Source organism: Ceratotherium simum, chromosome 13, assembly GCF_057802395.1.
Source record: "Ceratotherium simum simum isolate JZ-2026a chromosome 13, ASM5780239v1, whole genome shotgun sequence".
Lineage (NCBI taxonomy): Eukaryota > Metazoa > Chordata > Mammalia > Perissodactyla > Rhinocerotidae > Ceratotherium > Ceratotherium simum.
The window spans coordinates 38,159,805-38,185,829 of record NC_141912.1 but is presented as its reverse complement, the minus strand read 5'-3'; the positions used below and the strand labels follow the sequence as shown (position 1 = coordinate 38,185,829).

Genomic DNA, 26,025 nt, shown 5'->3' with positions numbered 1-26,025 from the left:
AAAACAAAAGCAAAGCAGAACACAGAGTTACTTATCAGAAATGTCAGAGCTTGATGTTTTCTAGCCATTACACAGGTAACCCATCAGTGGGAGAATCAGGCTCCTTACTCACCTTAATCACCAGCGGATGGAGTCTCTCAAATCTCCTCGGGGTATCTTCCAGGAGCATTACCTTGAGGGCTAATTTCTGGGCACAGCCAGTGCAGTTGGCAGGGATGGGGTCCGACTCATTCTGCTCACAGTCGTTTGTTCCCCAGGGGTCAAAGTCTGAGAGAGGAAGGGATATGGAGAGAGTGGATGTATGAAGAACACAGCGGGTAAATCTGGAAGCCCCAGCAATGAAAACAGAAAGGAAAGACAGTATAACACTTGTTAAAAGCTAACAGTGATAAGCACTGGTGCCCTCTGAAAAGGTACATATGAAATAAGCAACCTCTGAGGAGGTAGCAGAGGGCCCAGGGGACAGGGGTGGGAAGGGGAGGTACTTTTCTCTGCACACTCTTCTGTACTTTATGGAAAATACTTTTTTAACATGTACATGTATCTCCTAAGTCAAATCAACAAATCAAGTCAAACAGTTGGAGAAGACATTCAGTGACGTGGGGGAGGAGATGTAGTTCTCTCATGGTTTTCTGACCTGTGACCCCACGTCTGAAACAGCTGCAGCACATGGGGGAGGGGCAGGCAAAAAGGGAGGTCCCACCATCAGTGATGAGCCTACTGTGGGTCTTCTCCAACACTCTGGGTGTGTGCCTAGACCCCCGTTTCACAAGTACAAGTAGAGGCTAGGATGACTCTGTGAAGGAAGTGAGGAAAAGGCGCAGAGAGAAGGGACAGAGAGGAGAGACAGGACTTCCCAGGGGCCCACCTCTGGAGTAAAGGTAATTGCACCTGCCCATTAGACAGTGCTCTATCACAGCTCAGAAAGAGGTAAGGACTATATCCATGGTTTCCACCCCCAAGGACTGCAGGTTGGTCAGAAATGGAACATCCGGGCCGGCCCCATGGCTTAGCGGTTGGGTGCGTGTGCTCCACTGCTGGCGGCCCGGGTTCGGATCCCGGGTTCACACCGACGCACCACTTCTCCAGCCATGCTGGGACCGCGTCCCACATACAGCAACTAGAAGAATGTGCAACTATGACATGCAACTATCTACTGGGGCTTTGGGGGAAAAAAATAAATAAATAAAAAATATTAAAAAAAAAAAAAAAAGAAATGAAACGTCCCACCCAGCCCCTGCTGGAGTGCTGGCCGGCTCCCGACACCTTGCCCTGGTTGGTCCTTCGCTGAGAGGTTGGCTCTGTTTCTACATAACCCCTTCTCAGTTTCTCTAACACCATCCCATTTATAATGTTATTGCATTATTTCTTGTTTGCTTTCTGTTCCATTCTGGGTTCATCTGTGTTCTCTATGTGTTTGTGATAAACTCTAATTTGAATCCAAAATGTTTCACCAGGTGGTTTCTCATTAAAACCCAATGGAAACCAAATCAGGAGAGTCTAGAACAAAAGAAAACAACCAAATGTGGTTGAAATGAAGTCAATTCTTTAAACCAATAAACACTTGGAAACTGACTCTTAACCACAACACATTTTCTGTGGTCGGCAGCAAGTACCTTTTCCTTGTTTTTTTAAGGCAGCAGTAGTGGAGCATAGGAAATCCTCATCAAGGAATGGCTATGTTTATTTCAGCACGTCCCCTGAGCACCCTCCGTCTCTTGCAGACAGAACCCATGTTTCCTCGAGGCCGCTGCCACCTACCCTTCTCACCTGTCTGGGCCCGTGGGCAGATTACCCACCAGAAGACTCCTGCTGCACCTCTCTCCTGAGCGGTGCTCACCAGGAGTCTTCAGGCACAGCTGAAAACTCTTCAGTGGCACCTGTTTCAGTGGCACACTGAGGCTGCAAAGTTACACCTTTTTCTTCTTCTGGAATATTTTCAAATGTTCCTTATTAGAGGTCAAATATGACGAATTCTTGCCAAAATACAAGAACTCTGGGTAATGGACATACAACGAAGCATAAATAATCACAACAACATGTTACAGTTATATAGCATTTCAGTTTCCAAAGTACTTGTGAGGGAAGGGGAAGGAAACTAACCTGCTAAGTGCCAAGCCCTGTGCTAGTCATTTCTGCAAGCTGTATCACTTACTTGTCACAGATGAACAAACTGAGAGCGAGAGGCAGTAGTTATTACCAGGGCCCCAGAGTGTGGTGAAAAGAGCACAGAGGAGGCGAGGTGGGGGGTGGGGTGGGGAGGGGAGATAAGAGAGTAGTGGCTGCCTAGGAAGATGGTGACGAGGGCTTCTAGGGCTTGTGACTCTACTGGGAGCAAAACAAGGAACCATCAAACGCCTCTGATGCTTTAGGACGGTTACTCTGGGTGGTGACTTGTGTGTCCCAGAAGAGAGAGACCAGGAAGAGGAAGACCTGGTTGTACTTTGTTTTGGTCTTTTTGGGGTAGGGGCAGGTGTACTGCAATGAGAGATGAAATATAATGAGAGTCTAAACTGAGGCTGTGGGCTTGGGAAGAAAGGGGTGACTCCAGAGGCAGTGATGACACAACCCAGAGATCTCAGCAGCACTACCGAGAACGTTTGTGCGGGTTGAGACCACCCAAGAGCTCCTCATCTAAGGGGGCACTGACAGGGGAGACATCAGAGATCTGCAGATTTATTATGACATTTTTCTGCAGTAAGGTGTCACATTCCAACCGAATCAGTTAACTAGGACAATCTTCCCAGGAGATAAGAGTAAAGTCTCAGGAGAAAGGGGTACCTTCTTCTAATTTATACAAAGGTGCTTCATGGGCTAGTAGCAAGCAGTTCTGAACCTAAGAGTAAGGAGAGATTATTTTAACTGTAACTTAGTTTTATTCTGAGCTTTAGATATTCTTGAGATTTCCAGATAGAGATGCCTTGAAAAGCAGGTAGAGGAAGAATACCCAGTGAAGAGAAACCAAGAAAGAAAAAGAAAGCAAGAATAGAATACTAAAAAGAGAATTTAATAATGTGGCAGAATACAAGATATAGATATCTAGACAAGTAAACATCAATAGTGTTCTTACTCTACTAGCCATAATCATTTAAAAACTGAAATGGAGGGGGCCGGCCTGCTGGCATAGTGGTTAAGTTCACGCACTCTGCTTTGGTGGCCCAGGGTTCATGGGTTCAGATCCTGGGTGTGGACCTATATACCACTCATAAAGCCATGCTGTGGTAGCGTCCCACATACAAAATGGAGGAAGCTTGGCACAGATATTAGCTTAGGGGCAATCTTCCTCAACAAAAAGAGGAAGATTGGCAACAGATGTTAGCTTAGGGGTAATCTTTCTCACCAAAAAAAAAAAAAAAAAAAAACCTGAAATGGAAAATGACCTCATTCATAACAACTAGCAATAAATTTAACAAGGTAAAACTTTAAAATTTTACTGAAGGATATAAAATAAGACCTGAATAAACATATCATACCATGATCCTAGATGGGAAGACTAAATATCATAAAGATGTCAAGTCTACCGAAAAACATATATATAAATTTAATACAACTTGGATAGAATCTCATCAGAGTTTCTTACTGGTGACGGCGAGGGTGGGGTGGGGCTGTGACAACTGCATTCTAAAGTTCATCTAGAAGAGTAACTATGTGAGAATAGCAAAGGCAATAACCCACCCATTGCCCAAATTAACTCTGGAAATATTTAAGTGCTAGAAGGCATCTTGGGTAATACAAAGGAATCATGAAGTATGGTCACTGCTTAAAATCTACAGAGGGCACTCCCCTCAGCACAGATACAGTCAGAGAATATATTAAGAACCTTATGTGGGGGCCAGCCCCGTGGCGTAGCGGTTAAGTGCGCACGCTCCGCTGCTGGTGGTCCCTGGCGTGCACTGACGCACCGCTTGTCAGGCCATGCTGTGGCAGAGTCCCACATAAAGTGGAAGAAGATGGGCACAGATGTTAGCTCAGGGCCAGTCTTCCTCAGGAAAAAGAGAAGGATTGGCATGGATGTTAGCTCAGGGCTGATCTTCTTCACACACACAAAAAAAGAACCTTACATGATGGACACTGGGCGGATGGTGGACCTGAGGATCCTCACCTCTGACTGCTTATGGGTCACTGGAGGACTCAGGCCTCTCTCCAGCTGGGCAGGAGGAGGGCAGGAGTGGAGGGAAAGGGCATTATTTTGCTTTTTCTGTGTAGAGAATATTTTTTTATTTTTTATTTATTTATTTTTTTTTTTTAAAGATTTTATTTATTTTATTTTTTCCCCCCAAAGCCCCAGCAGATAGTTGTATGTCATAGCTGCATATCCTTCTAGTTGCGGCATGTGGGACTCGGCCTCAGGATGGACGGAGAAGCGGTGCCTCGATGCGCACCCGGGATCCGAACCCGGGCCGCCAGCATTGCAGCGCGCGCACTTAACCACCAAGCCACAGGGCCGGCCCAAGAATATTTTTTTAAAAAACAGCTTTATTTAAATCACATACTATAAAATTCATCCATTTAACTGTACAATTCAGTGGTTTTTAGTATATTCACAGACTTGTGTTACCATCACCATTATCTAACTTTAAAACATTTTATCACCCTAACAATAAACCCTGTACCTATTAGCAGTCACCTCCCATTCCAATCCCTCTTCCACCAGCCCTAAGCAACCACTCATCTTTTAGTCACTATGGATTTGCCTATTCTGATATTTCATATAAATGGAATTTCATATAATATATGGTCTTTTGTGTCTGGCTTCTTTAATTTAGCATAATGTTTTCAAGGTTCATCCATATTATAGCACTATCAGTTCCTCATTCCCTTCTCTTGCTGAGTAATATTCCATTATGTGGATATACTACATTTTGTTTATTCATTCATAAGTTGTTGGACATTTGGGTTGTTTCCACTTTGGGGCTATTATGAATAATGTTCCCATGAACATTTGCGTACAAGTTTTTGTGTGGGCATATGTTTTCAGTTCTCTTGCGTACACACCTAGGCATGGAATTACTAGGTCATCTGGTAACTCTACGTTTAAATTTTTGAGGAACTACCAAACTGTTTTCCAAAGAAGCTGCACTATTTTACATTCCCATCAGCAATGGATGAGGGTTCCAATTTCTCCACATCCTTGCCAATACTTCTTATTGTCTATCTTTTTTATTATAGCCATCCTCGTGGGTATGAAGTGGCTTCTCACTGTGCTTTTGATTTGCATTTCCTTGATGGCTAACGATGCTGAGCGTGTTTTAATGTGCATATTGGTTATCTGTAAGTCATTTCTGGAGACATGTCTATTCACATCTCTTGCCCATTTTTAATTGGGTTATTTGTCTTTCTATTATTGAATTGTATGACAATAAATTCTTGAAAAAGAAAAAATAATGAGGGACTTGCTCTACCAGATGTAAAAATATAGTAGCATTCTATAAAGCTACTGTAATTAAAATAGTACAGTCAATCCTCATTATTCACAGATTTCTAACTATGAATTTACCTATTCTCTAAAACTTACTTGTAACCCCCAAATTAATATCTGTGGTGCTTTCGCAGTCATCCACAGACGTGCAGGACAGCAAATCCCAGCTTAGGTGGAACAAGGCAATGCTCTGCCTTTTTGTTTCACCTCATACTGTAAACAAGTGTCCTTTTCACTGTCTATTTAGTGCCACATTTTCTGCATTTTTGTTGGAAATTTTGCTGTTTAAACTGGCCCCCAAGAGAGCTGTGTGTTTGTGGGGTGGACGGGTATATGGGAACTCCATATTTTCTGCTCAATTTTGCTGTGAACCTAAAACTGCTCTAAAAATAGTTTATTAATTTAAAAAAGGCCCCCAAGCATAGTGCTAAAGTACTAGCTAGTGTTTCTAAACGCAAGAAGGATGTGTTGTGCCTTACAGAGAAAATGTATGTGTTAGATCAGCTTTGTTCAGGCATGAGTTATAGTGCTGTTGACTGTGAGCTCAATGTTAATGAATCAACAATATATATTAAATAAGGTGTCTTTAAACAGAAACACACATAAAACAAGGTGATGCATTGATCAGTTGATGAAAATGTGGCCAGAGACTCTCAAGAACCTAACTCTGTACTCCCCTTGGGGCAAAGTGTCAGTATTCACTAACTCAATATTTGCAGAAACTTCATAAAACATAACTACAGCAAATGATGAGAATCGATGGCATGTTCTTATACAGGAACAAATAAAAAGCTTAACAAAACAGAATAAAGATGTGTCAACAGATCCAGTATACATATATGATAACATTTAATTCATGATAAAGGTCAATCTTAATTCAGAGAAGAAAGGATGGATTTGGTAAATGATATTGGGACAAGTGGCCATCTATTTGGAAGAAAATAAAGTGTGAGCCCTATCTTTCACTATACACTGAAATAAATTCTAGATAAATTAAAGATATAAATGGATAAAACAAAATTTTAAAAATAATTAGAGGAAAACATGAGATGATTTTTATAATTTTGGGAGCAAGAAAGGCTTCCTAAGCAAGATACAAACCAAGACACTATAAAGAAAAAATGGACAGATTCAACCAGTATTTGCCTGTAAGAGGCAAAGAATTAATATCTCTAATACATAAAAATGAACTCCTCTTTGATAAGAAATTTCAAATGGGCAAAAAATATGAAAAAGCAACTCACAGAAAAATAAATATAAATGGCCTATAAAACATATGAAAAGACATCCAACTCCACTAATAATCAAAGAAATGCAACTTAAAATGAGATATCATTCTTTAGTTTTCTAACTGGCCAAACAATGACAACATCCAGTGTTGATGATCAATCTATGCTGTTAATGAAAGTATACACTGGTATAAGTTTATGAAGACAATTTGGTAGTATTTATTAAAATTTAACATGTATATATGCCCTTTGACCCAGCTATCTGCTTCCAAGAATCTATCTTACAGAAATAATGGTACGTGTATATAAATATACGTGTATATGAATATCCGAGGTGCATTTTTTATAATAGCAAAAAAACTAGAAACTGTTAAACTATGGAATAATATAAAATCCTGAAAAAGGTACTGGTTTATATACATACCCAGTTAAGTGGGTATATACACACACACTCAACTGAAGTATATACGTGTACTCAATAAATGTATACATATTCAACCTAATATACTGGGCTGAATAGTGTTCCCTCAAAACTCAAGTCCTTCTGGAACCTCAGAATGTGACAGGGTCTTTATAGACGTAATTAAATAAGATGAGGTCATACTGAAGTGAAATAGGCCCTAAATCCAATCTAAATCGTGTCCTTATAAGAAGAGGAGAGGACACACAGAGGGAAGACGGCCATATAAAGATGGAGGCATCCCGTACCAGCCCAGTCCATAGCTTTTCTTCAACTACCTAACATGCTGTACCTCACGTCTTTCCAGGCCTCCTCTGTTTCTATCCACTCTCTGCAGCACCAGACAGAAAGGGCAGTGGAAGTTGGATAGCAACTTCTAACTTTCTTTTAATTTCCAAGGCTTCTTTACTCCAGATATCCTCCTCACACTAGCTATTTTATATACTCAAAAAAAGTGTGACAGAGAAGTGAAATTCCACATGTAAGAGTTCAATAAAATTCATGACCTGAATTCCAAATTCTCACCATGATACGGACTCATTTCGCTTGAGATGTCAAAAACAGTCTCTCAGACAAAACATAGCCGTGAAGTTAAGAAAGGCAGAAACTGTAACCTTCCAGCCTTCTCTGCAAGTTGGGCACTCTGCAGAAAAGTGGAGGCCAAAGCCTGTCAGGAGGCTTCCTGGTGCCTGAGAGTTGTTTACAAAAAAAAATGCACTTCGGCTGGCTCACTGTGGACAACCATAACACGCCCTGGAATTCTGAGCGGAGAGAGTCCTTTTATGCAGATTACTAACCTGGCAAAAAGCAAAAAAAAAAAGATTTCTTTCCAGGACAAAAGACTCTCTCCTGGTGAAAAGGATAGGGCAGAAGAAAGGCACAAAGCCAAGCCTCGCTCCATAAGAGCACAGGACTGTTGTGTTCAGTGTGCTGTTGAGGACAGCGCGTGGCATACAGTAGGGTCTCGATACACATTCACTGAATGACTGAATGAATGAAACCTTGACTTTTCAGAAACTTTAACAATAAGATTAAGTCCTATTGTTATGGGGAGAAAAATCAAACCAGCAGTCTGAATTTGAAGAAACCTCAAAGTAAAGATTAAATAAATATAACCTCATGGTTTCTTATATTAGATTTCTTATATTAGAAATGCACCCACAAAAAGCCTGCAAAGCCCGCAAAGCCCATGACAGTTTCCATGACTTTCACTGATACGTGCTTAGGATTTAATCAGGCTACTCTCTAACAGCTCGTTTTGCTTAGCACCTCTTCTAGCATCCTGGGCATGAGGCAAGGGTGAAGTCTTGATGGTGAAGGCATCCTTGGCCAGGGTGGTAGCATGCCAAGGGCCATTTTCACATACCATAGGGAGAAAAGAAACCCAAGAAATCATTTCAACAATAGCCTGGTCTTCAGGAAGCAATGCATTTGAACCACTCTAAACCATAGAGTTGGGCCGGCCCTGTGGCTTGGTGGTTAAGTGCGCGCGCTGCGATGCTGGTGGCCCGGGTTCGGATCCCGGGTGCGCATCGAGGCACCACTTCTCCGTTCATCCTGAGGCCGAGTCCCGCATACAGCAACTAGAAGGATGTGCAGCTACGACATACAACTATCCACTGGGGCTTTGGGGGGAAAAAAATAAAATAAATGTTTATTAAAAAAAAAAAATTTAATAAAAAAATAAAAAATAAAAAAATAAACCATAGAGTCCACCTATTTTTATGAGTTCTCCTTGTATTAAAATTTGTCTCTAAATGTGAGACCTTAGGTAAGTTAGTCGATCCCCTTGCACATCAGTTTCCTCATCTTTGAAATGGAGATAAAAACGGTAACCACCTTATGTGATTGCTGCAAAGACTGAGAAAATACATGGCACGGTGCCTGGTATACAGCAAGTGCTTGACAGAGCTGCTATTATCACCTTTTATTTGCAAATAAAAGAGTAAGGCATTCCCTGATGTCTGAGCATTTCATCTTTGGGCACTGGCCTGGACTCTAGGTTGGATTAGGTGCTCAGTGCTAAGTCAATGAGTGATCTGCTCTTCCCAAAACTCCTTGGTGTTGCTAGATCCACATCAACCTTCCCTTGACAGTTCATGGATACATCAAGTCCTAATTATGCAGTACAGATACAGAGATGCACCTTCTCACTGTCTGCGAGAACAACCCAGGCCTCCTCAGTGTAAATGGGGGTGATAATTAAAAATTATAAATGCCCAAAATAAACAAAGTAATTGAGCCTAACATGCTGGAACCTGGCTTGGCTGGAGGCAGAGACAGCAGGCAGTAAGTGTGGCGTGATGGAAAGAATGCAGACTAGAATTAAGAAACCAAGGTTCAACTGCTAGTTTCCCACTTATAGCTGGGTAAGCAAATCACTTCACCTCTCCTGACCTCAATTTCCTCGTTATAAAATGGGGGTATGTACTAGATCAACTCTAAAGTTCCTTTTTAGCTCTAAGACTCAGTGATTCCATGAAAGGGTGAAAGCCAAGAGGATGACTGGCAGGGTCAAAGTGGATACAAAGATATGAGGCCAGTGGGGGAAGGGGAGGGCATAAGAATGTGAATGTGAAGGGAAAACTATGGTATAATAAGAGAAAAGAGTAAGTCAAACAATAGGTCAAACATTACCTATAAGGGTGCAGACTGGGAGGACGAGCTGGGCTGAATGCCTAGGAAAAGACTAGTTCAGGAAAATTCTAATGGGCCAATAGCTTGGAGGGCCATTTATCTTTGGACTTGCAGTACCATCTGGAAAAAACCTTGTTTCTTCAGGGACTAGGAAGCTGAGAGAGAAAACATCTGGTGACCTGAGAGAAAGAACGTAGAACTCCAAAATCAAACGTAAAGCTAGTCTCTTCAGGTATACTGCATAGCTACAAACTATTCACATGAGAGGTTAAGAGCTCATACTCTGAAGACGGGCTGCCTGGGTTCAAATCATGGCTCTGTGACTTACTAGCCTTGGGACCTTGGGCAAATGACCTAATCTCACTGTACCTCAGTGTCTTCATCTGTAAAATAGGCATAAAACCAGAACCTACCTCATAAGGATATTATAAAGATGAAATGAGCCAATATATGGAAAGCCCTTTGAACAGGGCCTGGCATCTGGTAAGTACGAAATAAGGGTCAGCTTATCTACTTTCTGTCACAGAGTGGGATGTTTACGTGACTCACTACAGAGTCACTTCATTCTCCTCATCAAGAGGATTTAGGGGCAGGATTTCCTACCCAAGGCTGAAACCTAGAAAAAGAACCCCACTTCGTTACCTTCTGTTCCCTGGGTGGAGGGAAGAGGAAAAACTACCAGTGATGAGGAGGAAACCTACCACCACTGGTGATGGTGCTTCTGGTACACCACCACTGCTCCTGCTCCCCTCCACCACCCCCAAGGCGCCTCTGCAAGGGGTGTCAGAGGAGCCCAGGGAACACTAGACAGGCCAGCCCTTAGGAAACAATACACTCCAGGGCTTTCCTTTCAGGAGTGGAATCTGCCACACCATCCTCCCGCTACGTTCACTTTAAAGGTATTGCTAAGTAATCCTAACTGAAAGGCAGTTGTTTTTGGTACCATGACATTAGGAATGATAACGTATATTTTTTTACTTTTCTGGCCCTCTTATAGGCCCAGCAGTTCCCACTTCTTGTACCTACTTCCCCCCATGTGTTTCTATTTATCCCTTATGTCATTATGCATTCTTGTTTCCTTCCAAATGCTATGCAAAACGCTGTTAGTTTTACATTTATAGCCTCCCAGAATTATCACGCGTAGGAAAATAAGGTGCATCAATATCCACTTTTACAAGTAAAAGCAGCACTTGAATAGAATCAACATTAAAGAGCTAAAACCACACTCTTCCAATGCTCTCTCTTTACAACTGAGCTCCAAGGACTCGTTTTATTTCCATCTGCAAGGCAAAATGTTCACTTGGAGTGGACCAAACAACCTGGCTTGTTGACAAGATGCTAACATTTCTTGAATTTTTAAACTCTGATTTAGAGAATGAGCAATCATTGTCCACTGACTATCACTTCTTAACTCAATAGTTTATGGAGATTTACTTTATAGGATGGGGAGAAACAAAGTAACTGCCATCAACCTGATCCTAAAAACTGCTGACTTCATCTCACATGCCAAAGAGCAGAAGATGCCTTTAGGGAGGCAGTGAGGGGAGGAAGGAAAGGAGAGGTGCATCTGAGGAAGCAGCACAGGCCGGCCTGACTAATACTTTCCCCCACAGGCTCTGGACCTTCCTGATAGGAGTTGGAAACTTCATTTCTTTTGAGCTTTGTTGATGACAATTCAAAAACAATCTTCCCAATAAATACAAGGAAGTTATATCCGGAATTAAAAATTCCAAATATATGGGCTAATTTTTAAAAAAACTTACGAGGCTAAGTTTCTGTTTTACAATGTTCCCTTCCTTTGATTTTGACATAATTTTGGAAATCTTTCCATGATTTCCTCAAGTGTACAAAAATAGCTTTCAAAGGAGACCCAATCCAAGTGATGATTTTTATAACTGATTAGGTCTTGACTTAAAGAATGACATTATGATTATAAAGCTTAGCTTCAACTAGTAAATTTTTTCTGAAAACAACACCAAAGAGAAAACAAACTTCCTAAACAATTATGCCGGATCCTAATGGTTTCAGAATACAGTTACACAAATATGTACAATCCATTTGTGATATTAATTTACATATTTCTTCATATGGGCAAATAAGATTAATACCACCAAAAAAATTAAATCCCCAAATAATATTCCTCTATTCTTTCTCAAAAAGTAAACTTCAAGTCTTACTACATGTTACACTATTCTCAAAAGGAAACTTCTCAAATGGTCTGTCAGACTAGGAATTCCTAAGCTGCCACTGATGCACTGTTACTAAATTTAAATGTTTCTTAAATTTAACTTATTGGCAAAATTATACACTTAGGAGCACTAAATAAGTGCACTGTGAGACAGAGAGAAAAGACTAAATAGGAAGAGGGGGATATACCTAGACAAAAACCCAGCCCAACATTAGAGGATCTGGTTAAAAGCAAGCTGGACCCAGATGCTTTCAATAAATCAATAGCTACTTATTAAAATATCTCTTATGGATAGGGATCACAGGAGAGAAAAGGGCAGAATAAGATACATTCAAATCCTTCCTATGAACAAAAACACTCACCCCCACCAAGTGTGTTTTGGAATCAGGGGGTTTGAATTTGGCTCCACCAGATGTGTTTCTCTGGCAAGTTTCTTAATCTCTCTGAGCCTCAGTTTCTCAATATGCAAAAATGGGGATCATAAAACCCATCCCATAGAGTTTTAGTGGGGATTGAATTAAATGAGACAGTATAGGGAAAGTATCTCTCATTAGATGTCAATAAATGTTATTTCCTTTCCCATTATATACTGTCGAGAAAGCTGTATCTCATAAGGAGTAAATGCAGTGTTCTACCTGGAAAGGGTCTGTCTTCATCAGTCCCATGCAGAGGAACTCCCTTATTTTCTGGCATATACTTCTTGGTAATGGGCAAGGACATCAGCCGGATGTGATGGACGAGCGAGCGCCAGGTGTGAGCTCCAGAAAGCACCGGTTCAGGTGGTAAGGGGCTGAAAGGTTGAATCACAAAGTAGGCAGTGAGCAAGATTAATCCCAGGGTTATGAGGACCTACAAGGAAAGACAGGAAAAGGATTAATAACTGTCCCAGCAAACAAAATACTTTAATGCCAAGAAAAAAAACAGGCCTCTTCTACTATGCCCAATGTCCCTTGAGAACTAATCCATTTTCATAAACAAGCCATTTACATTCACTTTCGAAAGCATTTAAGGTTTAAAAACTATGAGGATTACAAGGCTCACCAAGCTCCTATCATATGACCAGGGGCTATGTCCACCATTAAAAAATACACACGAGTACAGTTTAATTATAAATACACAGCTTTCCTCTAGGACATTTAACGCCATTGGCAAATTTCCTAGTAACACATGGTAACAAGAGCAAAGGCCAATTTATTCATAGAAAAACCAAGGTTCAATGGTAGAATCAGTCAACAGCAATATTTGGGGAGAAAGTTGAAGAGTTTGTGCTCCATCTAAGCTATTTCCAAGTCAGAACACATTTTTACCTTATACACAGCTATGAGGAGAGGATACTGGGGTGGCCCCCTCTGAGGTTCACTCTTTTCCAGCAGCTGTCTGATAAATTTTTCAATTGCCTTCTCTGACATGCCACATTGATGGCCTGTCTGTCTCACCAAATCAACAGTCTCTGCAAGTTTGTCATAAATGCTGAGTTCGTTGGCAGCAAGATCCATGTCTTCCCATACAAAATCCCTGGGAGAAAGAAAATAAATGTAAAAAGAACAATGGTTTCTTTAAGGTACTTCCTCCTCAAAGCTACTTCCTTTAGTACAGTGCTTCTTGACCATCTGTGGGGAAGGACTAGTTTTGTGTTTTTCCCAACCCACTGCAGGCCAACACTTCCACAAAACACAATGAATATGTCTAGACAATGTCAAGTTGCCACACAAGTTAAGTGTTACTTAATTGTGGGCTACTAACAGTTTACAGACCAGCACTGGTTCCCAAACACTTTAAGGAGAACTGGTCTAGAGCATAATAAACCCCTAATGGGGCTCTGAAACACTAGTGCCAGCCAAAATGACTTCTGAAACCAACCACAGGAGATCTAATACTGGTAACTGACTAAAATAAAAAGAAATGAAATATGGAGAGTGTTGTTGATCAATTCTTTATTTCCATTTACATCAGACAGAACTTTCAGCAACACAAGAGGAGGAAGTGATCACTGAAGGCAAGATTGGCTGTGAGGAACGTGCTGATATACTTTGTTCCTGGCAGAGCAAGGATGTCAGACAACACGAAGACCACGACACGGGGGCTCTCCAGACCTTGCAGGTTGCAGTCCTTATGCTTTTCCACAAATACAATTTTAGATAATAAAGGGCATTTTATTTGTATTTTATATACTTAAAAGACCTAAGATCTATAACTATTTCAAAATTCAACTTGTTCTCCTAGTTATTTTAAAGCCAAATTGTTTCACAGTGGCCACAGAAGAAAAGGCGAAAAACAAAGTGGCAGACTAGAATTCTCTCTGTATTATTTGTAAAATAAAATTAAATAGTTTTTTTTAAAAAAGTGCTTGTGTTATGGAACAATAATATTTTTCTTCCTTTATGGGATGAAAAACAGTGCTTGGGATTTATGTTTTCCTCTGATATTGGGCTTGTTTTTTAAGGCAGAGGGTCCTTTTATTTCACATACTTCATCTCCAAAGTGCTTCTAATCTCAAAGAGCACTGAGACTGCAGAACTCTATTTCAGTAAGGAGATGCTGCCACCTGTAGAGCAGAGGACAACAGTCATGTAGCTCCAGCAGAGAAAAGGAGGCCTGAGATGCCACAGCCAGCACACACCTCAGCTTATCTCCTCTTCCAGCAGCGTCTCCAAATGACTCCCTCCGCTTGGTCCTCTTTATGACTATTAACCTTTTACTGCACTAGTTCTTAATTGTGCCTGCACAGTAGAGCCACCTAGAGAGCTTTTAATCAGTGCTCATACTAGGGCCCCAAGCCAGACCAATTAAATCAGAATCAGATTTCTAATGGTGGATTAACAGGCAGGTAATCCAGACTTTGAGGAATTGGGGGAGGAACTGGAAGGAGGAACCCCACACGCTAAAGGGGATACATTGTTTCCCCAAACTTTCTGCTCTTGCTAAAAGTGTTGTTTTAAGGCCATACAGGCCTTCATTTTAAGGTTCAGGTCAAAGAAGGTGTGAACCCTATTTAAAAATGTGTATTTTCCCCTATGATCCAGCTATCCCACTACTGGGAATCTATCCAACAAACCTGAAATCAACAATCCAAAGAGGCTTATGCACCCCTATGTTCATTGCAGCATTATTCACTATAGCCAAGAAGTGGAAGCAACCTAAGTGTCCCTCGACTGAAGACTGGATCAAGAAAATGTGGTATATATATACAATGGAATACTACTCAGCCATAAAAAAAGACAAAATTGTTCCATTTGCAACAACATGGATGGGCCTGGAGGGTATTATGTTAAGTGAAGTAAGCCAGAAAGAGAAAGACAAACACCGTATGATCTCACTCATATGTGGAATATAAACCAACACATGGACAGAGAAAACTGTATTGTGGTTACCAGGGGCAATGGGGGTAGGGGGTGGGCACAAGGGGTGAAAGGAGACATGTATATGGTGACGGACAAACAAAAATGTACAACCAAAAATTTCACAATGTTATAAACTATTAAAACATCAATTAAAAAAATGTGTATTTTCAACAACAGTGCTGGGACAACTGGATATCCACATGCAGAACAATGAAGTTGGACCCTTCTTTCTACCATACACAAAAATTGACTCAAAATGGATCAAAGATCTATACTTAAGAGCTAAAACTATAAAACTACTTCTTTTCTTAGAAGAAAACAAAAGGGAAAATCTTCATGACACTGGATTAAGCAATGGTTTCTTAGATATGGCACCAAAAGCATGAGCAGCAAAAGAAGAAATAAATTGGACTACATCAAAAATTAACTATTTTTGTGCTGCAAATGATACCATCAAGAAAGTGAAATTACAACCCAAAGAATGGGGGAAAATATTTGCAAATCATATATCTAATAAGGGACTGGTCTTCAGAGTACATAAAGAATTCTTACAACTCAATAATAAAAAGACAACCCTATTAGAAAATGGGCAAAGGATTTGAATAGACATTTCTCCAGAGAAGATATACAAATGGCCAATAAACTCATGAAAAGATGTTCAATATCGTTAGCCATCAGGGAAATACAAATCAAAACCACTTCATACCCACTGGGATGGCTATAATCAAAAAGGCAGACAATAACAAGTGTTGGTAAAGATGTTGAGCAATTGGAATCCTTATACGCCACTGATGGGAGTGTAAAATGGTGCAGCTCCTTTGGAAAACAGTTTGGCAGTTCCTCAAAAATGTAAACATAGAATCACCACATGACCCAGCAGTTCCACTTCTAAGTATGAACCCAAGAGAATTTAAAACATATATCCACACAAAAACTTGTACCTGAATGTTCAAGCAGCATTATTCATACTAGCTCAAAAATGGAAGTAATCCAAATATCACGAACTGCTAAAGGGATGGAGAAAATGTGGTATATCCATACAATGGAATATCATTGGACAATAAAAAGGAATGAAGTACTGATACATGCTATAACATAGATGAACCTTGAAAACATTATGCTAAGTGAAAAAAAGACAGTCACAAAAGACCACATATTATATGACTCTATTTATATGAAAAGTCAAGAATAGGCAAATTTGTAGAGACAGCAAGTAGATTAATTAGTGGTTCTCTAGGGGAGGGGGTGGGGAGGAATGAAGAGCGACTGTTAATAGAGTTTCTTTCTGGAGTGACAAAAATGTTCTAAACTTAAATTGTGGTGATGGTTGCACAACTTTGTGAATATACAGAAAACCACTGAACTGTACATTTTAAATGGTGAATTTTACAGCATATAAAATATTTAAAAGATGTTTTTAAAATATTTATAAAATTTGAACCTACTCCTGTTGTGGCATTTATTACACTACACTGTTATGATTTTGGCTAAGTCACTTGGTCTATTTCTTCATCCAAAAAATAAGAGGATTGATCCAGAAGATTTTTAAAGTCCCCTCTGGCTCTAAAATTTTAAGAGTATGAACACTTCAGGAAGTAGAAAAAATTCAATTCATTTGAAACGAAAGACTTATGTTCAATTGCATTCCTATATTATCATTTCCTGTTATGCCTTCCTATACGCCAGGCATTGTGCTAAGCACTCTAGAAAGATTATCTCAGTAAATCATCACAGCAATCCCATAAAGATAGGTGTAATTAATCTCATTTCACAGATGTTGAAACTGAGGCTCAGAAAGTTTTCATAACTTGCCAGAATGTGAACCCCAGTGTGCCTGACTTCAGGGTTGGTGCCTTTAACCTTTATGCATGCTGCCTCCCTTACCAAGTATTTTCCTATTCTGAGCTGGCAGTTCCGAAACCACAACACCGTGTCCCTCGATTATCACAACTGAGTGGCTGAGAACTGGAAAGTGATCGACTACAATGATTCCTGGAAAAAGAATAAAGTGATAACTTATTACAATACTTTTTACATCTTGATTTTGTGACTAGTGATTCCAGAGATGGCATTTTCCTATTTAAATTAACAAAGATATTCTAAGCAAGCAAGCAAGCAAGCAAGCAGGGATGTTCATTTAAGCAAACGCAATAAATTATCCAACAATACCCAGTCGAAATCCATTAAAACTCAGTAGAGGATCAGAAAGGAAAGAGGTGAGAATTCTAGAAAAGATCCTAGTAAAAACTTATAAAGTGTTGGGAGGTAGGGTACATGTAGGTCTCCCTCAGGCAGAAGAGAACGTCACGTTGGTATGCCCTTAGGAGAACTGCGGACAGGACAGAAGTGTAGGTGAGGACAAAAGGAGGACCAACTATCATCATTTTTGATGACTGTTTCGCAATCTTTGTAAACCTCTGCCCCCTTCTGATACACATAAAAATCCCATTAAACTCCCAGTTTGTACTGCAAAAAAATTTTTTTTTGTAATTCAAGTATACAATGATCTTACGATACTGAATATATTTTTGCAAGCTGTACATCCTTTTTCCCTGAGATTCTGACACATTTCCCAAGTTATTGGGAAGGTAGCTACCAACCATTTAGCGAAGTTTCTAAGAGCACATGGGAATCTTAATGATATGTCCTCCTTTTGCCTTTGGTTAGATCAGTGGTTCTCAACTGGGGGTTATTCTGCCCCCCAGTGGACATTTGGAAAATCTGGAGACATTTTTGATTGTCACACTTGAGAAGTACTACTAGCATCTAGTGGATATGATGTTAATTAAACAACAACAAAAATTTTGTCCCTTTAGGTCGGGGTTTCATACTAGCAGAGCAGCTCCCTCACTGCGATCCAATGAAAGTCCACTCTCAACACAAAGGTTTGTATAAAAAAAATCCTGTCCCTTTAAAAAAGAAATCAAACACAAGTCATGGCTAACCATTAAGTATGAGCAGACTGAGTGAAATCAGCTGAGGCTTGATGGCAATCCCTTTACCTCCAGAAAGAAGGTCCAACTCTGGCAGAAATGAGCTTTGCCACAGAAGAAAGTTCCAAAGAGTGAGCTTGATTCTTAACGGTGGCTTATACCTGTAAGGGCACAGGCAGGATCACTAGGACAGTTACAAAAATCAAGGTATCATGCACCACCCTGGACATACTGAATTGCCAGAACCTCTGGAAGTGAGACCCAGGTGCAAAAGTTTTCAAACCTTTTCCCTGCTGAGTAGAGGCACACTCCCAACGAGGAGACACTGCTTTAGAACAGCAGTTCTCTTCTAGGGGTGATTCTGCTCCCCAGGGGACATTTGGCGATATCTGGAGACATTTTTGATTGTCAAAACTGGAGGGGTACTACTGGCATCTAGTGGGTAGAGACTAAACATCCTACAACGCACAGGACAGCCCCCCAAGACAAAGAACTGTCCTGCTCAAACTGTTAGGAATGCTAAGGTTAAAAAATCCTGCTTTTGGGGCTGGCCCGGTGGCGCAGCGGTTAGGTGCACCCGCTCCACTGCTGCGGCCCACGGTTCGGACCCCGGGTGCGCACCGACACACGCTTGTCAAGCCATGCTGTGGCGGTGTCCCATGTAAAGTGGAGGAAGACTGGCACGGATGTTAGCCCAGGGCCAGTCTTTCTCAGCAAAAAAGGAGGATTGGCATAGATGTTAGCTCAGGGCTGAGCTTCCTCACATAAAAAAAAAAAAAAGAAAGAAAGAAATCCTGCTTTCAAGAGAGGTCTGGGGGAGGTAGGCCAGGGGCTGTTCACTTCTGAAGGAGCATTTCAGGAATAGGAGGAAGCAACTGACAGCTCTGATGAGATGTTCTCCACAATTCCTTCTGAGTCTCAGTCTAGGAAAAAACAGGACAGAGGCCCAGCTGATAGAATGACTCCGATAGAACTTATCAATAAAAATGTTTGTTTAAAGCAGAAAACAGGTTAAAAGGTCAGATTACATGTAAACCTCTCCTTTCCCCTGTTTAATAAAGAATTAATTCCTCTACTGATATAAATATGTCCTAAACACTGATGTGACATCACCTTGGAGGTTCTCAGTTTTCCAAACTAAACAGCTATGCCCGCTAGGCAACTCTAAGACGCAGTACTGATTCACCTAGTTAAAACACAAAACAAGAAACGCTATAGTTCAGAAAGAAAGCTTCTAAGACTCATCTAAATATGTTCCAATCTTCAAGAATGGGAGCAACATCCAGAGTAATACTAAATTTTCTTTTTCCCCTACTAGGTTTTTTAGTATTCTGCTAGCTATGTAGTATGATAATCCATTCTTTAGTGTTATGAATATATTCCATCCTATTTTATCCAATGATTCCCATTAATTGAAGACATGTTTGACTAAAGGGTAAAAAATATGATTTTTGGATTATAGTAAAAATCACTAAGAAAAAACAAACATCATATTTAAAGAAAAAATAATTGATAAAACATTAAAACAATATGATTTAAAAGAGTAGCAATTTGAAACTATAATAAGTGCTTAAAACTTGCAGTTGAAGGAATTCTACTTTTTTGCACTTTTTTTTTTTAAAGGTTTTCTTTGTTTTATAATTTTATTTATTTTTTCCCCCAAAGCCCCAGTAGATAGTTGTATGTCATAGCTGCACTTCCTTCTAGTTGCTGTATGTGGGACGTGGCCTCAGCATGGCCAGAGAAGCAGTGCGTCGGTGCGCGCCCGGGATCCAAACCAGCAAACCCCGGGCCGCGGCAGCGGAGCGCATGCACTTAACCGCTTGCGCCACTGGGCCGGCCCTGCTTTTTTGCACTTTTATCATCACTTGAATCTAACAGTCTTTCTGGACATCTCTGCCCAGTGAGACTTGAAGAGTCTGGTACTTTCTTCACTTTCTGAAAATATGCCTCTTCCATTTTTCTCTCAACTTTTTATTTTGAAAAATTTCAGAAAAACTGAAATAGTACAATGAACAACTGTATATCCTTCACTTAGATTAATCAACTGGTAACATTTGGCCATATTTGCTTTCTGTCTGTCTGTCTGTCTCTCTGTTTTTACCAGAACCCTTTGAAAGTTACTTGCTATACATCATGAAATCACTTCTAAATGTTTCAGCATGCATCTCCTAATAAGGACATTATTCTATATAACCACAAGCATCATTATCATACCTATTAAAATTAATAATTCTTCAACAGTATGTAATATCCAGTCCATGTCAAATTTCCTTAACTGTCCAAAAAAAGGCCATATACCTTTTTAGAAATCCAGGATCCAACTAACAATCACACATTGCAGTTAACTGTCATGTCTCCTTGGTCTACTTAAATCTAGAACAGATCCTAGCTTTTTCTTTTTTCTTTTGTCTTTTACAACACCGACATATTTGAAGCAGGAGCCCCCACATTTTTAAACTTATCTCTACCTGCTCCTATCCTTTTCTAGTTTCTACTATTAAAAAAATTTCTTCCTCTCTAGATTTCCAGTGCTCGTACTCTCCCTCCCTTCAGAGACAAGCTCCTTTAAAAAAACAAAAAAAGGGCCTCACTTCACCTTCTTGTTTCTCAGGTCTCCATTTGTTTATGAACCTGTTGAAATCATATTTCTGCTCCCCTCACCCACTGATACTGCTCTCACTAAGGTTACCAATGGCTTTCTACATGCCAAGACCAAAGGACGTTTTTTCAGTTACCACCTTACCTGACCTCTCTGCAGCAGCTGCCGTTGCTACCCATCATCTCCCTCAACTGCTCTCAAACTTTGGCATAATTCTCTGGTTCTCTTCTCAGAGTCTACATCCCTGAACGTTGCGATTCATCACATTTGTCCTTGATCTTCTTATTCCCTTCAAGGCTTTAACCACCAGCTGTTAGTGATTCACAAATCTCTTCTCCAGTCTAGGAGAAGTTCTGTCTCCAGAACTCAAGACACCATCTATCTACCTACCTACCAGACACCGTGGCCCAAATTTCCTATAGTCCCCCATATGCAATGTCCCTAACTGACATTATTTTCCCCCTGCAACCCATTTCTCCTACTATATTCTTTTTCTTAATTAATGGATTCTCCAAATTTAAAACCTCTCCTCCTCCTTCCTCATCCCCACCAATGAACCAATCACTAAATCCTCGATTCTACCTCCTGTATAGTTCTCACATTCATCACTTCCTCTTTAGCTCTATATTAATGGCAGTCAAAGCCATCCACATCTCTCCCATGGACCATATAAACATATATGTAATCTCTATACTTTCAGTCCTCCTTCTCCTCTCTGATCCATCCTCTACCCTCTTCACAAGTTACTTTTCTGAAAGACAAATTGGTTCACATTACTCATCTATTTAAAGCACCTTCCTTGGGCCGGCCCTGTGGCTTGGTGGTTAAGTGCGCGCGCTGCGATGCTGGTGGCCCGGGTTCGGATCCCGGGTGCGCATCGAGGCACCACTTCTCCCTTCATCCTGAGGCCGAGTCCCACATACAGCAACTAGAAGGATGTGCAGCTACGACATACAACTACCCACTGGGGCTTTGGGGGGAAAAATAAAATAAATAAAATCTTTAAAAAAAAAAAAAATAAAAAATAAAGCACCTTCCTTGACTCCCCATGCCCTAGTGGGGAACAATTTAGCATGGTGGTTAAGAACACAGGCACTGGAGTTGGAAAAAGCTGGATGCAAATACTAGATTCTCCATCTACTGTGTGCTCATGAGACACTACTTAACCTTTCTAAGCCTCAGTTTTCACTCATAAAATGGGGATAATCGTATCTTTCCAACAACGTTGTTAAGGGATTATAAGATGAGGTATGTAAAACGTTTGTCCCAGTACCCAAATTAAATACTCAATAATTGTTATAAGATGAAGTCCAGGGGACAGCCCGGGGCTTAGCGGTTAAGCGCGCGCGTTCAGCTACAGGCGGCCTGGGTTTGGATCCCGGGTGCGCACTGACACACCGCTTGTCCGGCCATGCTGAAGCCGCATCCCACATACAGCAACTAGAAGGATGTGCAACTATGACATACAACTATCTACTGGGGCTTTGGGGAAAAAAACGGAAAAAAAAAAAAGATGAAGCCCAAATTATGTAGCATGGCCTTCTATGATCTGGTCACTGTCTACTAGTTCAGTCTCATTTCTTCCTTCCTCACAATCTTCACTGCCAAACCGTTTCACATCTTTTTGCTTTTGTATACATAATTTCCTCTTCCTACAAAGCTGAGTATCCAGGGCTTCGTCCAGTGAGTGAACTCTTTATGCCAACCTTTATTTTTGCCCTCTGCACCTTAAACACAACTCTATCCCTCTGTATTACATCTATTTCCTGTCTCCCTCTCACAATAAATTGTTTCTTGAAAGCAGAGATAAGTGGAGAAAATAAAAGAAACTAAGAACAGACATGGAAATTCATCTCAGAGACATGGAATCGAATCAATCTCTGTTGAACAAATTTATAGAAAGGACCTAAAGTGATCATTCTGTTCCCAAACTAATTTAATGTAATTAATGGTTTATTCATTTTACTTTTTTTTTTTTTTTAATACATCAGGCTAATGAGTGTTTAGCTGAGCAGATTAGGAACCTCACACTTGCACATTCTCTGTGGTGTTGCAGGGAGCTGTGTAGGCACAGGGATTAAAACTGGGTCTTGGAATGCTTTGGTCCAAAGCAGAAAGGGCCTAACAGGGCAAACAGGGCCTCTTTCTGGTATACAAATTGGGCCATGTTAACTTCAGTCAAAACTTCAATGTAACAAAGTTGAATTTAGGTTAAGCCATGCTGTTCCTCACAGGGAAATGGTGATAACTCAAACTCAAACAAATTTATTAAGGGAGAGATGCCCATAGAAGATTCCACCACGGGAACAACCAAATGAGCAACCAGAAAAAGTCAGAATAATAAGTATCTGTGAGTAGTTTCTATTATAAGGTGATGACTAAGTACTTTAAAAGAAATATACTGGCAAATATCAAGACTATGTGGGCTCTTAGACCAGAAAAAGTCTGGCCTGGAGGGTTAATGGCCTTAAAATACAACGAAACACGAAGCAGGCGAATTCCCTTGTACTAACAGGCGATTACAAACAGCTCATTTACTCGGGTCAATAAACCAAATCATATTCCTTTCTGAAATCCGAGATGCCATGTTTATCACATACCAAGTACACACTTAAAAAAAAATATTTCCCTCCTTAACAATTATTAGAAAAAGATGTTTTGGAGCGAGGAGAGGAATCTACTCTGAATATACAAAAAAATTAGACATCTGTCAAAAGGGCAGTGAAATCTAGACTTCGCTAGCACCGCTCATGTTTTGGACACTGCTGTGACGCCCGCAAAACAAGTTCAAGCGGGCTCGACCCTGCTTCGCTCTCCTCAGCAGAGCCGAGAAAGAAACGGAGATGTCTCAAGGGAGTCGACCCCCGGGGAATCGCCGGAGGATGCTGTCAGTCTGCAAAACGCCAGAGGCTCAGAAAAGGGGTCAGCGCAGGGGCAAGAGGTGGCAGTGACGGCGAGGGAGGGGCTGCGCGAGGATGTCACAGACGGGCGCGGCGGCGAGGCTGTCACAGACCGGCCTCCCCCCTCCCGGCCTCGGGCCCCAATCACTCACATGCGGGGCCCGCGCCCCCTCGGGCTCCTCCCGCCTCGGGGACAGCCGCCGCCGGGCGGGGAGGAGAGGCCGACAACTTCCTGCTTCCGGGCGCGCAACCCGGAAGCTGCTCCCGCCCACCGGCGACGCCGCGCGCCGTATGGTAGCTCCTTCTCCTCCGCCTCGCGCTTCCGCCCGAAATAGAACGCGCGAGGTCGCGGCGCGCGGCGGAACTCTCGCGGGATAACGAGAGCGCGGGTTCTTGTTTCCTGGCGTCTGGTTCTTCCTCCTTAGTCCCCTTCAGTCATTGCCGGGGTGTCCTTGCTGCGCCAGCGCAGACTTCATAGCTGAACTGATTCATGCAACAAGCTTTTATTGACCGCCCTACTGCGTGCCAGGCAGCGTGTTAGGCATTGGGGGGTGGGAGTGGGAGGGAAACGTAAATGGCGGGCAGGCCCTTACCTCTGGGAGCTCCTAGTCAGAGAGAGAGAAAGACAAGCAAACAAATCGCTCTGATTTATACATGGCCCATTCTTTAATATTTAGTCAGAGCTTACTCTGTGCCAGACATCACTAAGCACTTGATATTTGTGAAACTGGTTCAACAACCCTAAGTTGTAAATAGCCCCACAACATTTATCCTCATACCAACCAAGCTGAGGTTTGTGGAAAGCTTAACTTGCTCACGATTACACCGATAGAGTGGTGGAGTCACGATTTGAACCCAGGCCCCTTATCTTTCCTTGTCTTTAGTGCCAAAGATCTTAACTGCCTTCTACAAGAGATCTACAAACAAAATGCCACTGGGTTCAGACTTTTATTACAGCTGCAAAGGCAGTGTGATATTGATGCAGAGGTAGGCAAACCGATTAAACAGAATAAAGATCAAAAACAGAACCACACGTATATAGACAGTTGCTTTATAACATAGAGGTACAACAGAGGAGTGAGGAAAGGATAATGCTTTCAATAAATGGTGCTGGGTCAGTTGCATATCCATATAGGAAAAAATGAAACTTGACTCCTACCTCACACCATACACCAAAGTAAATTCTATGTGCATTGCAGATCTATATGAGAAAAACAAAACAATGAAACTTTACAGCTGGGCCAGCCCTGATGGCTTAGTGGTTAAAGTTCCCTGCTCCCCTTTGGCAGCTCGGGTTCAGTTCCTGGGCGTGAAAGCATGCCACTCATTTGTCTGTAGCCATGCTGTGGCGGTGGCTCACAGAAGAACTAGAAGGACTTATAACTAGAATATACAACTATGTACTGGGACTTTGGGGAGGAAAAAAGAAAGAAAGAGGAAGATTGGCAACAGATGTTAGCTCAGGGCAAATCTTTCCCAGAAAAAAAAAAAACTTTAGAGCTGCTGCATCCAATACCATTGCCATGCAAGTGACTATTGAGTACTTGAAATGTGGCTAGTCAAAATTGAGATGTTCTGTAAGAAATCAAATTGATACATTGGACTACAATAAAATTAGAAAACTCTGATCATCAAAAGGCAAGATTAAGGGCCGGCTCCGTGGCTTAGCGGTTAAGTGCGCGCGCTCTGATGCTGGCGGCCCGGGTTCGGATCCCGGGAGCGCCCCGAGGCACCACTTCTCCGTCCAACGCGAGGCCGAGTCCCACGTACAGCAACTAGAAGGATGTGACCCTATGACATACAACTATCTACTGGGGCTTTGGGGGGAAAAAACTGAATAAATAAAATCTTTAAAAAAAAAAAAACAAAAGGCAAGATTAAGAGAACAAAAAGACAACCTGTAGAGTGAGAGAAACTGACAAAGAGCTTGTGTCCGGGATATATAAAGAACTCCACAAATAAGAAAAAGACAAACAGCCAAGTAGAAAAATGGGCAGAAGATTTGAACACAAAAAGATGTTATCAAAAAAGAGGATATCTAAATGGCAAATACACATATGAAAAAGTATTCAACTTCATTAATCATTAGTAGTTAGGGAAATGACTACTGAGATATTATACAGGCTCCAGAATTGCTTAAATGAAAAAGACTGACAATACTAAGTGCTGGTGAGGAAGTGGAGCAATGGCAACTCAAGCACTGCTGGTAGGAATGTAAATTGCTAAAGCCACTTTGGAAAATAGCCTGGTGTTAACTATTAAATTATAATTCACACATAACCTATGACCCAGCAATTCTGCTTCAGGTACATACCC

The 26,025-nt window shown here is 41.2% G+C and overlaps 1 protein-coding gene across 6 annotated transcripts in view; it reads right to left on the bottom strand.

Moving 5' to 3' along the window:
• The window catches only part of C13H6orf89 (chromosome 13 C6orf89 homolog), a 32,357-nt gene extending 8,393 nt beyond the window's left edge, over nucleotides 1-23,964 (bottom strand). The window contains exons 1-6 of one of the 6 annotated variants that reach the window (XM_087438528.1): nucleotides 23,862-23,964; nucleotides 18,220-18,368; nucleotides 17,159-17,266; nucleotides 13,241-13,448; nucleotides 12,569-12,782; nucleotides 113-267 (exon numbers count right to left, since the gene is read on the bottom strand). In XM_087438528.1, the coding sequence (XP_087294654.1) occupies nucleotides 113-267; nucleotides 12,569-12,782; nucleotides 13,241-13,429 (558 nt within the window). In that variant the 5' untranslated portion in view covers nucleotides 13,430-13,448; nucleotides 17,159-17,266; nucleotides 18,220-18,368; nucleotides 23,862-23,964. Of the gene's footprint in view, nucleotides 1-112; nucleotides 268-12,568; nucleotides 12,783-13,240; nucleotides 13,449-17,158; nucleotides 17,267-18,219; nucleotides 18,369-23,861 lie in introns of those variants that run through there. The other 5 variants (XM_087438526.1, XM_087438529.1, XM_014782756.2 and 2 more) reach the window with 5 other exon arrangements.
• Between the last annotated feature and the right edge of the window lie 2,061 nt (nucleotides 23,965-26,025).